Raw genomic sequence first — 19,366 nt, forward strand, 5'->3', positions numbered from 1 at the left:
CAAGAATGCGAATAAATAAATAAAAATTCATTAACGATATCAAATAATAAAACTTGAAAAATTGAGAGACAAGTGTAGATTAAGATATTTAATCTGGAAAGACTAGACATTGACTCGATTCTGTTTGCTAAATTTGTTTATTAAAATAATTTTTTTATTCAAGCAAATGATAATAGAAATAGAGACACAAATTAAATTGATTGAATAAAATAAAGGGGAAAAAAATACCATGCAATGCTGCATATATTAGAAATATTATCTGGAAATAATTTTTTTTATTTTAAAAATAAAGTTCATCTATACAAAAAAATAAATAAATTATAGATGAATCCAAAAAACTTTTTAAATGTAAATGCATAACAAAAGAAAATCATCATTTAGAAAAGACTCTCTAAACGAAATGAAAAAGAGAATATTTACTAATCTAAATATAAATTAAAACAATTTAGAGAAAAAATCATAAAAATCATTAATTGAAAAAAAGAATTAGAAAAACAAGTAAAGGCTAGGCAAGCTCGCCTGACCCATTCTGTCAGGGCTCACGTGCGGGCCTCCCTTGGCAGGCTTGCACAACTAGGCTTTTTTTTTTTTTGAAATGTCGCGGGTGCGCGACGTCGCGGCGAATATTCCACTTTTTAAAATCTAGGAAGTGTGTATGGTATCTATCTGGCAAATGTGGGGAGACAAGAAAATATTGTCTTTTGTTGGTAGGAAAATGGAATGGGAGTCGCCACCTAGTATTTTGATCACTAGGAACCCTAACTGGTCTCAGAGATTAGGTACGGGGACTGGTTGCGTAAAGGGAAGGTATTAGCACCCCAAATACGCCCTACCTAAGGTAAGCTGCATTGTTTATTTGTCTGATAAAATTCAAGGTCTCGTTGTGTTTCCTAGTTGTTGGTCCGTCTATGGTTCAACAAAAGTCCTCCTCAATAAGGAGGTCCTTATCTTATCGGGTAAAACCTAATCCTTCTAACGTCTATGTATGTTGGTCCGTCTATGGTTCAAGAAAAGTCCTCCTCAATAAGGAGGTCCTTATCTTAAGGGGTAAAACCTAATCCTTCTAACGTCTATGTATGTTGGTCCGTCTATGGTTCAAGAAAAGTCCTTCTCAATAAGGAGGTCCTTATCTTATCGGGTAAAACCTAACCATTCTAACGTCTATGAAAAACCATATTTTTTATATCAGGAATACGTCTTACGTATAAATTCGTAATCTCAAATACTAAAAGAAGACAAAAAGATTTTTTTTGAATTTTTGAAATATTGGCCTAGTTCTCATGGCTTGAATAAACGGGTTATTAAAGCCAAAATGCATGCTAATACATATATTGTTTTGAAATTTCCTTTGTTTGTGTGAAAATATGATGTTATGATATTTATATATATATGTTGGAGAGACTAGGCCGTATTTTAAAACAAAACATTTTTTAATTATATATATATATATATTTTTTTTTTTACGTTTTTGACGCAAATCGGGTATTTTAATACTGGCTTTGTATCCTTACGGTATAAAAATACAACCAAATATTAATCCACTTTGATACAAATATGCAGGAAAAATCAACAATATTTTTAAAGATATTTTAGAAACTTTTTTATTTTGAAAATCTTTGATGTTTTGATGAAAACCGGGAATTTTAATACCGGATTTGTATCTTTACAGTATAAAAATACAAACCGATATTAATCAAAATACAGTAATAAAATTACAAAAAAATCACATATTATTTGAAATAATTTTTGAAGAATTTTCGTAATTTTTCAAATATATATATATAAATAATACAAAATATAATATATAATATTAATATGGGCTGGGCTGGTCTGGCCCAACCCACTGGGCCGGACTCAGCCCAAAAGGTGGTGGGCCGATTTCGGCCCAAAATGGATTGGGCCGATTTCGGCCCAAATACTATTATTTTCTTCTGGGCTAGAAGAGGCCCAGAAGACCGGGCTGGGCCAGGATCAGCCTGGCCCATTAACAAGATTAGCTGGGCCAGAACAAGTCTGGCCCAGCACAAGAAATGAACGGGGGGAATTATTTTCCCCCCCTTCTCCTGCATGCAGAACGAATGTTCTGCATGCAGAAGGAAATGCAGGTCACGGAAATAACATGAGGGGGAAGGAAAGTTTACCTGGCGCGGGGAGGCGGTGTCTGGCTGTGTCGCTGGCGGTGTTGTGGCGGAGGCCGGTGGCGGTGTCTTGGCTCACGGACGGCGGCTCCAAGCAGCAGCGGCGGTGCTCTGTTTTTAGTGTTTTCCCGTGACCCTCCCAGTTTGGTTTTTTCTTTCAAGTTTTCAACTCTTCCTTCCTCTTCCTATGTTTTGATCTTCTTTTCTTTTTTTTCTTCCCTTCCCTCTCTTCTCTCGGTCTGTTTTTTTTGTTTTCTCTCCTCTCGGTTCTCCCTTCTTTCGGGTCTCCCTCCCCTTTTCTTCCTCTCCTTCTTCTGTGTTCTTGGGTCTATTTATAGAGCCAAGAGGCGGGGCTTTTTATGGCTGCACATGGGGGGCAGGGGCTGCGGCGGTTGGTCGGCCATTCGGGTGCAGCTGTCGAGACGTTACTCCCCTGTTTTCTGCATGGCGCGCGGCGGGTGGTCGGCCAGCGGGCGTGGCTGGCGAGGTGCGGCTCCCTCGGTTTTCTGGCAAGGCATGCGGTCAAGAGAGAGGCAGCACACTTGAAGAAGAAAAACCCACCATTTTGCTTTCTTCCCCTGCTGCACGTCCATGGGAGGAAGAAAGAGGAACAGTGTCGTTCAAAACGACACTGTTCCGATCTTCTCTTTTTTTTTTTTTTTTTGCATGAAACGGCGTCGTTTTAGGCAAAACGCGCCGTTTCATTTAAGTCCAGCAAGACGCCAAAACGCGTCAATTTGCAAAGCAGCCCTCAATCATCTTTTGTTCATTTCAATTGCGCCCCTGCCAAAATTAGTCCCTGCCCTTATAGTTGGCCGCGTTTTTCAGTTTGGTCCTTGGCCTCTGATTTATGCAATTGAGCCCTCAATTGATTAATAAACTTTCAATTTCTTCAATTAGGCCCCTGAACCGAATAATTGCAGCCCCTCCATTTACGCGCCTCTTCCAATTTGGTCCCTGGTTTCGGATTTTCTTAATTAAGTCCCCAATTGGCCCTTAAACTTCAATATTTATGCAATTAAACCCCTGATTTGACCTAATAAATTCCTAAAAAATATATTTTGGCCCCAGAACTTAAATTTCTTCTAATTAAAGCCCAAATTGACTTAAAAATCAATTTTTCTTACAATCAAATCTCCTATAAATTCATTTAAAAATCCAATTAAGTCCATAAACATCCAAATTTGGGCTTTTCTCCTCAAATTTCAAATTTTCCTTCTCAACAGGGCTCTCCTCCTTCAAGAATATACTGTCAAAAAATCCAATCTTTGTATTTTTAACCTCATTGACCAATTTTCCAACCATTTTCTGAGCGCTTCTGCCTCCTGTTATTTTTTTAACCTCCTTTGGCTATATATTTTTATATATATTTTGTGGGGACCAAAAAATGGGTTACAACATGAAAAACAATTGGACAACGTGTCGTCTGATTTGTCTAGTTTCCAACCACAATGCGACCAAAAAAGCTTAAGTTTTTTTGACCGAAAAACCCGTTTTTCAACTTATTTTTGGCCCAAAACAACTCTAAAACACCACATGAACTGTAATAAATCTTACTATGACCTCAAAAAACCTAAAAACTATCTCAAAACTGATGTCAACCCGAAACCAAAAATCAACCTAAGTTCAAATATGTTGTTTCATAACCCCGATATTATTAAAAAGATATTTGCAAGATAAATTTGTAAACATAAAAAAAGACCACTGAATTAACAATTTGTTGTATTAAGATAAGTGTTCATCCATATTACACCTGAAAACTTAAATGAAATGCTTTTTTACTGTAGTTATTATAGCATTAGAAATAGTAGTATTTTTTTTTTGTAAGAAATATTCTTGAACTAATTTGAATTCAACTAATTTGAAGAAGGATGGAGGGGGTTATATGCATCGTCTAAACGTAAAGGTGGTGGGTGACCTCTTTATCTAGCTTTTACATTGCACTCACCAGCAAAATACTTGCTAGATGTTCGGGCTTGGCCCAATCAGCTAGCAATCCTAGCCATTTGTTCCATATTCTCACTAATATATATATATATATATATATATATATATATATATATATATATATAGTTTTCTTCCAATATTTTTTTTGTATTTTTTGTATTTTTGGATGTTGGGACCAAAACAATAGGTAACAACAATGACTTGTATTTAATATATAAGAAAAAGTAATTTAGTTCCATACACAAACAACAAACCATGTGAATATTTTTCTTTTTTCAACAATAGTCACATGCATTTATTTGAATGGTATCTGTCAATCAGGAGTGGCAATGAGAAAACTATCTGCTTGCTCGGATTTTTTAGGAATTATATAATTTATATTTGGTTTTTATATATATATATATATATATATATATATATATATATATATATGATGGCTAAATCTATGACCCTTTCTTAGTTATTAAGATTCAAATATTAGGTTAGACTTTATAAAAAAATTCTTATGAAATCTTACCAAAGAATAATCCGTCTTTGAATACGTCGAAGAGGAGGACTTAGTTTCAATATATATACATGTGAAAACTGATATAAAAAGAATTCCCTAATCATAAATAAAAAATAACGCTTTTCTTTTAATATTTTAAAGGTTATTAATATATATGATCTTGCCATCTTTCAAGTAATAAAATTGATTTTTTTTTTTGCAATTGGTTTCTAGATCTCTTATATACATGCAGGCGATATTTCATTTCTGTAACTTTCTTTTATTTATTTATTTTTGTACATCAAATAATAGAAACTTTCTAATTGATAGTTTCAAATTAGATATTATTATTTGGTTATTTTCCTGGAGAAATTAGGGATGAAGTAGTGGTTGAAAATAATCAGAATCTTAAAAAGAAAAAAGAAAAAGAAAATAAAAGAAAATTGGAAGAATAATATTTTCTTTATTGTAATATTTTGCACACGTCTCTATTGAAGTTCTACGATTATGATTTGCATTTGATATATGAAAAAAAATGAATTTAATTCCATACACAAACAGCAAACCATGTGAATATAACGCTTAAAAAAAATAAAATAGTACGGCTTCATAACAATGGCACGCAATTATATTTATTCTTCCAACAATAGTGACTACTAAATGAGAAAGCTGTTTGCTTAAGAAGGTTAGCGACCAGTAAATGGCTAGCTTTCATCAATACTATTACTTGATTATCATAAAAACAAAATAAAGCTGTTTGCTTGCTGGGATCTTTAAGTGGCTGGTGGAGTACTTTCCCTGCATGCAGCTTCGAATATCATATCAAATGCTTTTTCTATGTGTGACTTGAGCTTCTGTGGATCGATGAAGTCTTTTTCTACAAGCAGAGAAACCCGAAGCTTCCCCACATAGCTTGTTACTCCTGCCATAAGGCTCTGCATTTGCACCAAAACAAACCATGTCATAATCGCAATGATGTTCCAAATTGAAAAAGAAAAAAGAAAAAAGAAATAGCATCATTTCATAATGTTTGTGTTTATCCTTTGAAAATGAGTGAATTGTTTTTTAATCCTTAGGGTTTCAATGCAGTTACAACTTAGGCTTGATTTTTTTTTTTTTTTTGTGTGGTGTGGTCTATGTTTTGTGTCAACCACATATTTAAAAATGTTTTTTAATCAATAAACACCATAGTTTTGCATGAGTCCCACTAAAAACTCTCTTTTAAAATATTGGTTAAGAAAAATTTATAATTTTTAGTTTTTCTTGAATCTATCTTTTCAAACTACAACAGTAAAAATTACTATAATACTTCTTTTTTTTGGATAATCATTGAGATTATATTGAAAATATCATAAAACCAATAACCAAAGCAAAATACTGACAAAAAAAAAAGAAGAAGGAACAAACTTAGAAAAAAAAAACTGCCACAATGCCTTTATGTATGAAAACTATGTGTAAGTGCATTATTCTTGTTGATTGCTGTGTTGTTTACAACAACAATCTAAATTGTAAAATAATATATTGGATTTAAAAGTGCTTTTAAAAAAATTTAAATTTTATTTTTATTTTTATTTAAAATTAATATTTTTTTAGTATTCTCATAATATTATTTTGATGTGTTGATGTAAAAAATAATTTTTTTTAAAAATATTATTTAGACGCATTTCTGAGTAAATTAAAAGTACTTTAAAAAACAACCGGTATCACACTCCCAAACACATCTTAAAGAAAAACAACTAATGATTAAATAAGACAACGGTAAATAAAATTGAAGAGACTGTAAGTAAGAGGTTTCCAAATATGAAGGACTGAATTATAATCACATTGAAATTCCAGGGACACGATGAATAATTTACTGTTTGAAAATTACTTGAACATTCATATACCTGAGGTGCTCCTGTCACCACAAAATATAGCCCATTAATTGGATTGTTAGCCAAGGCCATCTGCTCCATTGGCCCCCTTACATTTGAGATTCCCATGCTTGTATTCTTCATTGTGCCATATATGTACTTCGATGCTCCCTACAGGAGCAAGATCTCAAAAATCATAACATGGAGTAGTATATACTATATAGTAATGTCCACCCTTAAAAGAAAAAGAAAAAGAAAAAGAACAAGAGGTCCTAAATAAGTATTTCACTAAAAAAAGGCAAGTACCATACGTTTGGACCTCGAAATTTCGCAGCAAGTTGAAGGTACTTAGCAGTGAGGTAAACACCAAAAGAGCTTCTCTTCCTCTTGATGATTTTTCTTGCATTGAGGACAAATTTTAAGGGATTATTCTTAACCTCAGCATCTCTTAACTTTGGAATTCGTACGTTCAAGAAAGCAAAATGGTTGCCCCATGGCGACTCAGCATCAGGTTTTACCATTTCTTGGATTGGCTTGTAGCCTCCATGCATTCTTGTGTTAAGCAGCACCAATGATGTACTACATGCACTGCCTGATCCTTGGCTCACTGTTTCCATGTACATCCGAGCTCCCAAGAATATGATTCCAGTAATCGCATCATTTATTGTCTGCAATTACCAAGAAACGTAATTAATTCAACGAGAAAATTATATGTCATTAATTAAGTTCTAGGCTTTGAAATTGAGAGGAGGCACGGAAGTTTTTTAAGAAGAAATTGAAGTTGTCTTGATCTTACCACTCCAAGCTTGGCCTTGATTTGTTTAATTTGATCAAGAGAGAAAGCCATTGTTGTTATGGCAACAGGAAGAAACTCTACTCCAGAATGCCCTGATCGTATTGGTGTTTTGTCATCCTTTACCAAACAACTCTTTATAAAGCTTGAACAAAAATCTGATGCAGTGTTGTAAACTGAGGAGAAAAATCTAGGCACTTTTCGGAACATGCTAGAATTTCTGCCATACGTATTGGTGTGTAAATGAACAGAAGGAAATGTCAGGGGAAGAGGAGGAGCATCAGCTCTTTGTAAACAAGAAAGGAGAGCTCCCATCAAAGAGAAGCCATCACCAAGGGAATGGTGTAGCTTGAATATCATGTTACTAGCTGCGTGACTTGTGGGGTAATTTATTATGTGAACTTCCCATAATGGCTGGCTTTGAGGCAACTGCTCCATTGCCGTTTTTGAAAGATACTCATCAAAGCATTCATCATAAAATTGAGTTGACATTCCGGTGGTGAAAACCGGAAAATTTACATGATCCGTGAGCCTCACTTCCACCCTCTTCCATCGCTTTACTCCATCTTTATCTACAACCTGTAATTTCAAAACTCTATTTGGTCGATGCTATTGATGCAAAAGTAAGGAGAAGAATGAAGATACTAAGGTAGAAAGAGTACCATTATGGAGGAGAAACGAGGGTTGACAGGGAGGAAAACATCCTTGAGAAATGGAATAGCTTGGGAGTCATCAAAAGGCGCTTCGAATTCCATAACAGCTATGATAGAGAGTGATAGAATAGAGTTGCTCAGAAATTGTCCTGAAGGACTCACAGGTTCTGATATTTCTTGATCCTGTACAATCTCCATTTCTAGTTTCAAGACCCAACTCTTATTCTCTATTCACCGAAGATTGTTCGTGGAAGGTGAAGGGTATTTGTTTTGCCGAGTATATAACGAGCACAAACCAAAGAAAGAAGAACTAACCCTATGGCTTTAGAAAGGTTGAAAGGTTATTTACATATGTGAGTTGCAATATTTTTTATTCGAGAAATTATTATATAAATTAATTCTATATGTTTGAAATCAATCACATGCTATACATCCATTCACATTATATATCCGTCACAACCATGGTAATATTAGTCCATTACATCAATCAAGTAGATTGTTTTAATCCATATAAACTCAATCAGGAAGTCATAAATTAATTTTTAATGTTTTCTAGGTAGAGTTTAGATAACGTCTCATGATACAAGAAAACAAACATAATTATTCCGTATGTAATAACTCTTTCTGTTAAATGTTCAATCATTTTTTAAATAGCTAACAACTACTTTTTAATATAATTATCGGTGATTATCAGAAAACAAACACAATTAAGACATATTCTCCTTGTTTTTTTATTTTAAAAAAATAAAAATGTTATTCGAAATTAATCTAAAAACATATTAGCTGAAGCAACATACAGAGACATGACCAAATAGAAGAAAAAAAAAGAAGAAACTAACTTGGAGAAATAAAGGAAGAGAATATGGAAAAAAGAAAAAGAAATCAATGCTAGAATGTTATAACAGAAATAAAAAGACCAGAAAAAAGAAGGAAAACTGAAAATAACTAAGATATAGGACCACATTTTTTTTTTCATTTTATATTTTATATTTTTATCTTGAAACATTAACCGAATGTACCTTGTATAAAGTTTGAGTTACACACCTTCCCTCTATTCTTCTAGTTTTTTCTTAAAATAAAAATGTACTTCAAAATCTAAAAATATATTTATTTTTAAAAGGCATAGAAGTTGAAAGAAGCTTCATTTTGTCCATTTTTTCAAAAAGAGTCAGTGACTTTTCAGACATAAGTTCCTTGCAGTAACAGTTCAGAAGTGTTGAATAAGTAACATGATTTTGCACAGATGGTGGGAGGTTGTCAAAATAATTCTCGGCTGCAGCAATCCCTTTGGTTTTTGCTGTAAGATCTAGGTAAACTGCATGATCAACATGGGAAAAGTTCATTTTCCTCTTCTGCATCCACTCCATTACCTAAATGGCATGGTCGAACCTGCCGTACTTGCGGAGCTCTTTGATGCAAGCAGTGAGATTGATTTTTCTTGTTTTCCCACCCTCCAATATGAACTCATTTAACGTCTTTGACACGCTCCCTCTACTTGCCCCTAGTTCCGAAAACCTCCTGTACATCCTCTTCTGTTTTTCCGCTGCCGCCTCTGCCGCCGTACAAAGATGCCACACCGCTCGTGAACCCGTCCAAATTACACGACTTAGACTCTTCGCCATGCACTTAACTCAAATTCAGTGTTAATTAAAGCTTTCTCTCTCTTTTTGGAGAAAGGGGTTTTGGTAGGGCTTTACTTATTATTTTTGTTTTTCATTTTTGTTATTTTTGTTCTTTCAACACATTGGCACATTGTCGAAACCGGCCTCACTATTCTAGGCCAATGTAGTGCATGTTACGATTCCGAAACTATGCTTTTGAACCATCAATATACCTTATTAATCGCATGTCTATTCTTGTTCTCCAGAATAAATCTCCATTTGAGTGTTTGTTTCGTCATACTCCTGATTATAATTTTCTGTATATTTTTGGGTGTCTTTGTTTCCCCCTTTTACGTCTATATCATGCTCATAAGTTAGATTTTTATTCTTCTCCATGTGTGTTCTTAGAAAGTATCAGGTAAACCTTACAATCAAGAAACACCAAATTCAAACCCCACAATCGATAAGTATCAAGTCAACTCTCCAATAAGAAAACACCAAATTCAAACACCGCTATCGGGAGTATCAGGTTCACCCTGCAATTAGAAAGCATCAAGTTTTCAAACCCTGTGATCGAGAAATTTCAGGTCAACCCTGCAATCAGGAAACACTAAGAAATTTAAACCTTGCAATTATGAAGAAAAGTGAAAAGAACTATACTATTAGAAAGTTCTCAAGAAAAGAAGAAGATCAACCTCACGATCAAGAAGAATCAGGTTAACCATGCAATCAGAAAGCATCAAGTTTTTAAACCTCGTGATTGGGAAGTATCAACTCAACACTGCATTAAGAAAGATAGGTTAACTCTGCAATCAAGAAGCACCAAGAAAGTCAACCATGTCTTTAGGAAATCCAGCTAACCTTGTTAATTAAAATAGTTAAAGACACCCTCGGAAAGTTCCAGTTGAAGGGGATCGTTGAGATTCAAGATTTTAGGTCAACTGAGGTGGAAAAAAAACAGTTATGTAGGAGAATAGTTGTGAGCATACAATTCTCCTAGTAGCTGCAACATTTTGGTTCTGGTTAAAGGGAATCACCAGATTGGAATTTTAGATTAACCAAGTTGTAGACAAAGATTTTGGTTCTAGTTGAAAGGAATCACTAGATTGAGATTTCAGGTTAATCAAGCTGCAAACAGAGATTTTGGTTCTGGTTAGAGGGAATCTCCAGATTAAAATTTCAGGCTAACTGAGCTGTAAACAGTGTGATCATAATTCTTGATTGAAGGGGATTGTTGCAAAGATAAAGTTTCAGGTTAACCAAACTAAAAGTTTTAAGAAGATTAGTTTTGAAGAACAATTCATTTGTCTTTACAAACTTACTAGACAAAGCATTTGACAAGCCTTTGCTCTGTAAGTATTGTAAAGAAGGGGCATCTGTTGTTATCCATTTTTAGGCCCTTATATAAAAAAATCAGAAAAAAATACAAAAAATTGAAAATATATTAGAAGAAAATAAAAAAACATATAAGTGAGAAAAATATACCAGAACACCTAAGAAATTGTCAAAGACGTGTTGAGGAAGATCAAAATATACAAGATTGGAAAATTTGACAATGTATTTTTGACTAATGAAGCCCATATTGGCAAAGGAAAATTCAATTTGAGGAAGGAATCAAAAATTGGATGTTCAAGGACTCAAATGGAATTTTTCAAGGTCTAATTGTATTTATTAAGGACTTAATTGTAAGATAAATTAATTTTTTGAAGTCAAATTACTCTTTAATTAGAAGAAATTAAAGTATGAAGGTTGAATTGCAGTTTATAAGAGTTAATTTGGTCAAATAAGAGGCTTGATTGCATAAATATTGAAGATTGATGGACAATTATGGACTTGATTGAATAAATCCAAAACAAAAGACCAAACTAAAAAACACATGTAAATACAAAGGCTGAAATTGACCAAATCAAGGGCTAAATTGAAAAAATTAAAAGTTTGTTGGTCAATTGAGGGTCAAAATACACAAATTCAGAATCAAGAACTAGAATTAAAATAGCGGTCAATTTTAGGGTTGATAATTGAGTTTGACAAGGGTGAAATTGCATGAAATTAAAAATTTGGGGGTCATTACAAGCATAATTAAAAGTAATTGGAAGAATAGGGGCTTGATTGAATTTTACCAAATACTTTTAATACCATCATATTATTTTTTACTGTTGTAATTTACAGTAAACTATATCTACTACTACCATAAAAAAACCTATATGTGTTAAGAGTTTTTGTTAACTAAACCGAGTTTAGAAGTCAACTCTTGCAATTAAAACAATTAAAGATGGTCAGCTCATTAATTAATACATTAATTGCTGGATGTGCGTCTCACGAGAAACAGGGAAGTTAGGCCTAAAAGGAAGTAAAGAGTTTGTCCTCGTAATTTATTAATGAATCATTGCACGTTCTATTTTGTATTTGGAAATGTGACATTGACTACAGTTTAAAATATTTTTTATTTAAAAATATATTAAAATAATATATTTTTATTTTTAATATCAATATATTAAAATAATCTAAAAATATAAAAAAATTAATTTTAAACAAAAAAAATTATTTTAAAAAAAAACATAGTTTGAATAACCGTGTTTTCAAACACACTCTTAAACACTAGGAAAGAAGATACCAAGTTGGCAGTGGGTTGTGCATTAGTAATAATAAGTCAGTGTTTACACACATTAAATTTAAATTGAAGGGTTAATTTAAAAACAATTAAAATTTAACAAAAGGGAAAATAAATCAAAAGAATGAGGGTTAAATTGAAAACAATAAAGAACATAAACTTTAATTGAATGATGAAATTAAAAATCAAGAAAACTTTAACAAATGAGCCAAGGGAAAACAATCAGAAAAAAAAAGGACTAAATAAGAAAAAATAATATATAAAAAAATTGTAATTCAATAACTAAATTAAAAATAACTAAAACTTTTATAACAGGACCAAGGATGGCAATAAACAATAAGAAATAAAAGGACTGAAATTGACAAACGTAAAGAAAAGAAGACAAAGATGTACTTTCTTTGGATGAAAGAGAAAAGAAAGAAGAAAAAAAAAAACGACCATCGACAAGAAACCAACATGATATGCTGACACGTGCTGTGTTATTAAGAAGAGGACACAATAGTGTATCCAATTATGACATGGCAGAAGAGCAGGTTTGACCACTAGATGAGTTTCCATGCGTCACTCAAACACTATGGACAATACCTACACGTTGGCGTGTGAACGTGACACACTAGCATCCTTTTAGTATAAAATATTGTTTCCCAACGTAGAAATATCATAATGCCCTTCAAGTACCTAAGAATCACAAAAGAAAAAACTATAGTAAAAGTACACAAATGTCCTTAGATGCATGCTTTGATTTTTATTTTTTCTAAGGGTATAATATTATTTCTACTATATTTCAAAGTGCAAAAAAAAAAAAAAAAAAAAACTTTGATCAACAACTCAATCTTTTTTGCTTTTAAAGGTAAATAAGTATTTTAACTATTTCAAAGTTTTTGAAAACACTAAAACACCCCGTGAACAACAACTTAAGAAATGGTTAAATCTAGAGACAAAACTATATTTTTACTGTGTAAAAAATAGAAAATACTAACATATACCTAAACAATATTTTAATTACTAATGGACCAATCATAAAAATTAAAATACTTTTAATATCATCATATTATTTTTTACTGTTGTAATTTACAATAAACTACATCTACAACTACCATAAAAAACCTACATGTTTTAAGTTTTTGTTAACTAAACCGAGTTTAGAAGTCAACTCTTGCAATTAAAACAATTAAAGATGTTCAGCTCATTAATTAATACGTTAATTGCTGGATGGGCGTCTCAGGCAACAGGGAAGTTAGGCCTAAAAGGAAGTAAAGAGTTTGTCCTCGTTAATTTATTAATGAATTAAAAGTTGGACCTTCTATTTTGGTTCTATGAATGTGATATTGATTAAAGTTTTTTTATTTAAAAATATATTAAATAATATATTTTTAATTTTTAATTTTTTTTAATATTAACACATTAAAAGGATTTGAAAACATAAAAAAATTATTTTGTTAAGAAACGTAGTTTGAATTGTGTTTCTAAAATCTATAGGAAATTAAATGAATACACAGAAGGAGAATAAAACAAAACTTAAGAGTTCATCCTCATTAATTTATTAATTCATTAAAAGCTGGGCATCTGAAACAATGCTTAATTGTCTGTAAAGGATTGTGTGTTCAAATTTGGCCCCAAAAATGGAATCTCATTAACAAAATAAAGAGATTTTAATTAAAATATAATTTTTTATCTTTATTTTTTATATCTTTATAAATCTTTTGAATATTTATACAAATCGCTTTTGATTTTTATTAAATGAGTGCATAAAAAAAAACTATATTTTTTACTGAGAAAAAAAGATTGATAAAAAAAAAGATTATAGTAGCAAGTTATCTTATTTATAATGAACTTAAATTATAATTTTTCTTAAAAAAATATTGATATATGATTAAATAAATTTTTTTAAATAAATCTTAATGACAAAAAATCTTTATTTGCATCTATTTCTTAGCTTCTCAATTTAATTTTTTATTTACACCAACATTTTTTTTCTAACATTTATTTCCCTAACCTTTTTAGTTCATAATAAAAAAAAAAAATCAAGCTAAAAAATTTATGACTGTTCTTGTAATTTTTTTTATTACAAAATATTTTTTAATCCATCCCACAACAGATCAGCAGTAATTTGCTGGTTGATTTTTAAATCACATGAAGTTCGTCATAAGAAAAAAGATAGCTAGATGAAATACACAATTCAATTGTCACGACTCACGCACCATAACTTAAGAATAGACACAAATTATTTAGGTGGTGATCCAATGATAAGAGTTTGGGATCAAGAGATTTGCTCCCTTTGTGATCTCAGGTTCGGACCCTGTGGTTGCTCATATGATGGCCACTGGAGGCTTACATGGTCGTTAATTTCAGGGCCCATAAGATTAATCGAGGTGCGCACAAACTGGCCTGGACACCCACGTTAAACTAAAAAAAAAAATACACACACATGTCCTCGGTCTGGAATAAATGAATTGTATATTACTATATATATTTATGTGAAGTACGTACTGATATACAGCAAAAGTTATTCAGGTTCTCCATCTCTCGTTACTGAAAAACAAAACGAAAACGATATGGTCTTGGAGAAAGAAGAAGACGCTTTAGAGCCCGTGAGTCCTTCTTCACAGTACTTCAACAGCTCAGCTCTAAACGTCTCCGTTCTTGGTGTTTTGGAGACTGAAGTTCCCATTGATGACTCAAAAACTATTCCTTTGGTCAGGGATGTTTTTCTCCCCATCAACCCACGTTTCTCTTCCATCATGGTACTCTCTCTCTCTCTCTCTCTCTCGCCCCCTCTGTCAAGTGTATGAACATGTGTCTCATTACTTTTTCTTCTTTCTTTTTCTTTTTTTCGGGAAAAAAGCTACATTTTTGTCTGTTCAAAGACATGCTGCAGTACTATATCTTTTTCAACAAATAACAATCTCAGTCCTTGTAAAATTCTGGTTGTTATACTGTGAAAAGAGATATAGCAGATATGTTTCTCCTACTCTTCTTTGTATATTCCCTACAAATAGATTCCTATGGAGGCCAATTTTGGCCTACAGATCCTGTGACCGATAAAAAACTTGATGGGCAAAAAAAACCCGTCGACAGCTTTGCAATCCGCTACATTGTTTGGGCCTTGGCCTCACAGTAAACCATGGACATCCAAGCTGTTCATTATGTTGTCGGGATCTCCTCACTTGTGTTGGGTCTCGACCTAACCTTTAACTATCTCGATTGGGTATGAATCCTAGATTAATTCCACGGGAGTCTAGTCATAAGCTTTTTTTTTCAATTATGCCTCCTTGTCTTGTCAATTGCTATCACAATAATCAATAGCAAGTACAATATATATCTTATCCAATACGGTGTCTACACTTCTTAAACGCCTCATTCTAGTCCTCTTTACTATATAATATTTTTCTGAATTTAAGTATTGAGAGATTTTTTATGGTAAAAGAAATTTTGTTTTTATAAAAAAAGTGTGAAACAACTAATTAAGCACACACAGCTTATCAAAAAAAAAAAAAAAAAAACACATGAGCCAAATGTCAAATGATAGTTTCATAAACTAGCTAATAATTTCCTTGATACACTAATTGGGCAGGTGAAAGTATGATATTTATTATTCTCTCTAAATTTTTAGATTACTATGCTAATTTTTTTTAAGAAAAAAACCTGAAGACTTTGGATCAATTAATGCATTATGCCTCGAATATATTTCTCACTAGAAAACTATGCTTTTTAATGTTATTCTTCTTTTGATGAGTAATCTTTGACTCAAATAGTGAAAACGTGGATACAGGTTATTGATGAGAATGGAGAAAAAAGATGGAAGAAGGTGGAAGTAGAGCTCAAAGACCATGTTTTTGTCCCCATTTTCCCAGAAGAAATGTCACCACAATTTTATGACGAGTACTTTGAAGATTACTTATCAAAACTATCAATGTTACAACTTCCACAAAGCCAACCCTTATGGGAAATTCATTTAATAAAATACCCCACAAGTAATGCAGCAAGCACTATAATATTCAAGATCCACCATGCAATTGGAGATGGTTACTCTCTTATGGGGGCTCTTCTTTCATGTCTACAAAGAGCTGATAACCCTTCTCTTCCCTTGACATTGCCTTCTGTCCAACCACGCGTAGACACATCTGGTGATCATCGTACAATCTTTAAGACTGTTCCCAAGATTTTCTCTTTGCTGTTCAATACCGTGTCTGATTTTTTAGGAAGCCTTATGAAGAGCAGTTTAGTTGAAGATGATCTGTCTCCAATCCGATCAGGAGATATTGGAATTGAGTTTCGACCAATTGCTCCTACCACAATGACATTCTCTCTTGGTCAAATTAAACAAATTAAGGCTACTCTTGGTGTGGTAAGCTTACTTAATTTCAAGTACTATTTAGTTGTTTTTCTTAAAAAATAATAACATTTTGGCTAAGAAACCATTAGAGTTCTTAATGAATCGGCAATTACAGACAGTCAAATGACTAAATTATAGTTTTCGAAAAACTAGATGAACTAATAAGTTATTACATCGATAAAAACATAAGGATTATATTATTAAATCTCTTTTTTCTTAACGGCTAGGGTATCAACTTTCGTATTGTTTTCTTCACATGAAAATCTTAGCTATCCATGCATATATATATATATATATATATATATATATATATATATATATATATATCTCCTTACCAAATTACATGAAGATTTTTAGGCAGAATAAGTCCAAATTTTATAAGCGAGTCCCATGAAAGGTAGAAAAGAGTAGGATTAGAATATTGAAATGCAAACAGTTCTTTCCATTTCCCAGCTCACTATGCACACCAAAATAAAAGAAAGCAAAATATGAAGTTAATTCTGATCAAATATCCATTAAAGAAAAAAATTTGGTTGCAAGCTCTAATAAAACCTAAGCTAAGATTTTCATGTAAAAAAACCAGAAGCAACTCCATCTAAAATTGTTTTAAAAGAAAATAAATTGCTAATCATAGACAATTTTAAACATGATTATATTATTATTGGATCAACTTTAACAAAAAAAAATTATTAATCTTGAAGGAAATAAAATGAAACCTAATTTGGTTTACATGTAGAGATAATTTTAACACAAGGGATGGCTAATGATTGATGAGACAATCCTTCCCTTTTATTTTGTTCTTATCTCTCTACATCATCAAGTTTTTAATTTGGTTTTCTTGATATATATCAGACAATAAATGATGTTATTACTGGAGCAATTCTCTTGGGAACCCGCTTATACATGCAAGAAATGAGCAAAGGGTCAAGCGATCATTCAAATTGTACAGCATTAGTGATGCTTAATACAAGAATGTTTCGTAGTTACCAGTCAATTACAGAAATGGTAAAACCCAAAGCAGAATCACCATGGGGCAACCATTTTGCCTTCTTGCATGTCCAATTACCTGAGTTGGTGGCCAGTACTGAGTTAAATCCAATAGAATTTGTCAGGAAAGCTCAGCAAATCATCAAGCGAAAGAGAAGCTCTTTGGCTGTCTATCTCACTGCTGCATTCATTGAGATCGTGAAGAAATTAAAAGGACATGAGGTATGCTAGCTTATCTATAAGGTCTCTACAACAAAATTGAATTTCAGTGGCATCTTGTAAGTAAATGTTATGATGAAATTTAAAGTAATTGCATGCATATATGGAGTTAAAATAATATCAATTTTGGATATTTATATATATTAATTGGATCTAAAATCATTTATACTAAATTAATGCCTCTAAAATTAGTACTCACATCTAGATAAAACTATTGTTACATCAAATATCACAATTAAATTATCGTTACATGTCATTAAAGATATATAACAATAACAATTATGTAGTAATAATTGTAGCTTTTTCAATGATAATTTCAAGAACGTTATCATCGCACATGAGTGCATCAGTGGAAGCAGAGAGTTCGACACATCATTCCAGACTTCCCTCTTCTATAAAATCAGAAGACCTCTAGTATAGGTGCAGCTGCAGTGAAGGCAATTTATATTTTTAGGTGATCATGCTGCCTTTCTTATCAGTTAAACATTTTTCTGTGAATGGTTTACAAGCTTACTAAACAAAGCCCTTGAAAAAATGTTCATGTTTTTCTGTGGGAGGCATAGAAGAGAGAAAAGGGTATATGAAAAAAAGCCTATGAAACGGATATTGATGGTTAGAGAATTATGATCCCTGTGAATGGTTTGAAAGAGGTGTGTTTGGCATTTGATGGAAATTAGAAAGATGGGTAATGCTACATTTTGAGACTTCAATTTTTTATTCTTTTCATTCTCCTAAAATGCATTTGTAGGATGCTTGCTAAAATGATATCAATTAATCAACCATGTGCCTCAGGTAGCAGCCCAATACATTCATAAAACAATGGTGAACGCAAGCATGACAGTAACAAATATGATTGGCCCAGTGGAAAAGATGTCTTTGGCTAATCACCCAATCAAAGGCATGTACTTTGCCGTTGCTGGCAATCCTCAGGTACGTTATAATCACTTGTCAAATTTAATTAATCACTTATCAAATTTCAACAAAACAGTATATATATAACATGTGTTGATGGGGTTGCAGAGTCTTAACATAACAATTGTAAGCTACGTGGATAAACTAAGGCTTACATTGGGAGCTGAGAAGGGCTTCATAGATGCCCAAAAGTTGAAGTCGTGCATAGAGGAAGCTTTCCAGATGATACTCAAATCTGTTGCCTGTGAAATTCAGCAAAAGAATTGAGAGGGAATCAAATCATAGAATAATTTCGTTTCCGAAAATCTTACTCTTTATTTACTGGTCTCTTTTGAATTATAATTAATGGTTGTTGGAGCTAGCAAGTTTGATCAAGGTCAAATATTTGCTGAGTTAATTATATATAAATTATATCTTGCATCTCTTTGCTAAAATCCATTGAACTCTTTTCTAATTGCCTTTAATGTGTGTAAGTATAAGATGATAAGCTTCTAGGGTATGTTTGGAAACGTGTGCAAACTACATTCTTTTAAATTTTAATTTTTTTTATTTAAAATAAATTTTTTTATGTATTTAGATCGTTTTGATGTGCTGATATCAAAAATTATTTTTAAAAAATAAATTTTTTTTATTTTAATGTATTTCTAAACAAAAAATACTTTGAATCATTTCCAATACCATAACATCAAACACAAATGTTGTATGTATGGATATTTTTATTCATCATACATAAAACAAAACTAAAGAGTTCGTCCTCATTAAGTTTTTTTTATTAATAATCTAAGATAGTTTATTAAGGCTAAAGAAGTCCTTTAGGAAAATTCCAAAA

The 19,366-nt window shown here is 32.2% G+C and overlaps 2 protein-coding genes across 2 annotated transcripts; one reads left to right on the top strand and one right to left on the bottom strand.

Moving 5' to 3' along the window:
- Window positions 1-5,128: 5,128 nt before the first annotated feature.
- LOC7484587 (wax ester synthase/diacylglycerol acyltransferase 11) lies at window positions 5,129-8,255 on the bottom strand. Its single transcript, XM_002323670.4, has 5 exons — window positions 7,881-8,255; window positions 7,222-7,797; window positions 6,737-7,093; window positions 6,459-6,596; window positions 5,129-5,507 (listed from the first exon to the last, which is right to left on the bottom strand). The coding sequence occupies exons 1-5, from the start codon at window positions 8,067-8,069 to the stop codon at window positions 5,346-5,348; spliced, it is 1,422 nt and encodes a 473-aa protein (XP_002323706.1). The 5' UTR covers window positions 8,070-8,255; the 3' UTR covers window positions 5,129-5,345.
- Window positions 8,256-14,578: 6,323 nt separating this feature from the next.
- Window positions 14,579-18,971, top strand: LOC7484586 (wax ester synthase/diacylglycerol acyltransferase 4). Its single transcript, XM_024589145.2, has 5 exons — window positions 14,579-14,827; window positions 15,856-16,431; window positions 17,272-17,628; window positions 18,418-18,555; window positions 18,646-18,971. The coding sequence occupies exons 1-5, from the start codon at window positions 14,639-14,641 to the stop codon at window positions 18,802-18,804; spliced, it is 1,419 nt and encodes a 472-aa protein (XP_024444913.2). The 5' UTR covers window positions 14,579-14,638; the 3' UTR covers window positions 18,805-18,971.
- The last annotated feature ends 395 nt before the right edge of the window (window positions 18,972-19,366 follow it).

Source organism: Populus trichocarpa, chromosome 17 (assembly GCF_000002775.5).
Source record: "Populus trichocarpa isolate Nisqually-1 chromosome 17, P.trichocarpa_v4.1, whole genome shotgun sequence".
Classification (NCBI taxonomy): Eukaryota; Viridiplantae; Streptophyta; class Magnoliopsida; order Malpighiales; family Salicaceae; genus Populus; species Populus trichocarpa.

What these genes read in the sequence shown, in the direction of transcription:
- LOC7484586 (XM_024589145.2), top strand. Translation starts at nt 14,639, where the DNA reads ATGGTCTTGGAGAAAGAAGAAGACGCTTTAGAGCCCGTGAGTCCTTCT. An exon ending in CACGTTTCTCTTCCATCATG is followed by an intron (nt 14,828 to 15,855) that starts GTACTCTCTCTC and finishes ACGTGGATACAG; the next exon opens with GTTATTGATGAGAATGGAGA. An exon ending in TTAAGGCTACTCTTGGTGTG is followed by an intron (nt 16,432 to 17,271) that starts GTAAGCTTACTT and finishes GATATATATCAG; the next exon opens with ACAATAAATGATGTTATTAC.
- LOC7484587 (XM_002323670.4), bottom strand. Translation starts at nt 8,069, where the DNA reads ATGGAGATTGTACAGGATCAAGAAATATCAGAACCTGTGAGTCCTTCA. An exon ending in CTCGTTTCTCCTCCATAATG is followed by an intron (nt 7,798 to 7,880) that starts GTACTCTTTCTA and finishes TTGAAATTACAG; the next exon opens with GTTGTAGATAAAGATGGAGT. An exon ending in CGAAATTTCGAGGTCCAAAC is followed by an intron (nt 6,597 to 6,736) that starts GTATGGTACTTG and finishes TTGCTCCTGTAG; the next exon opens with GGAGCATCGAAGTACATATA.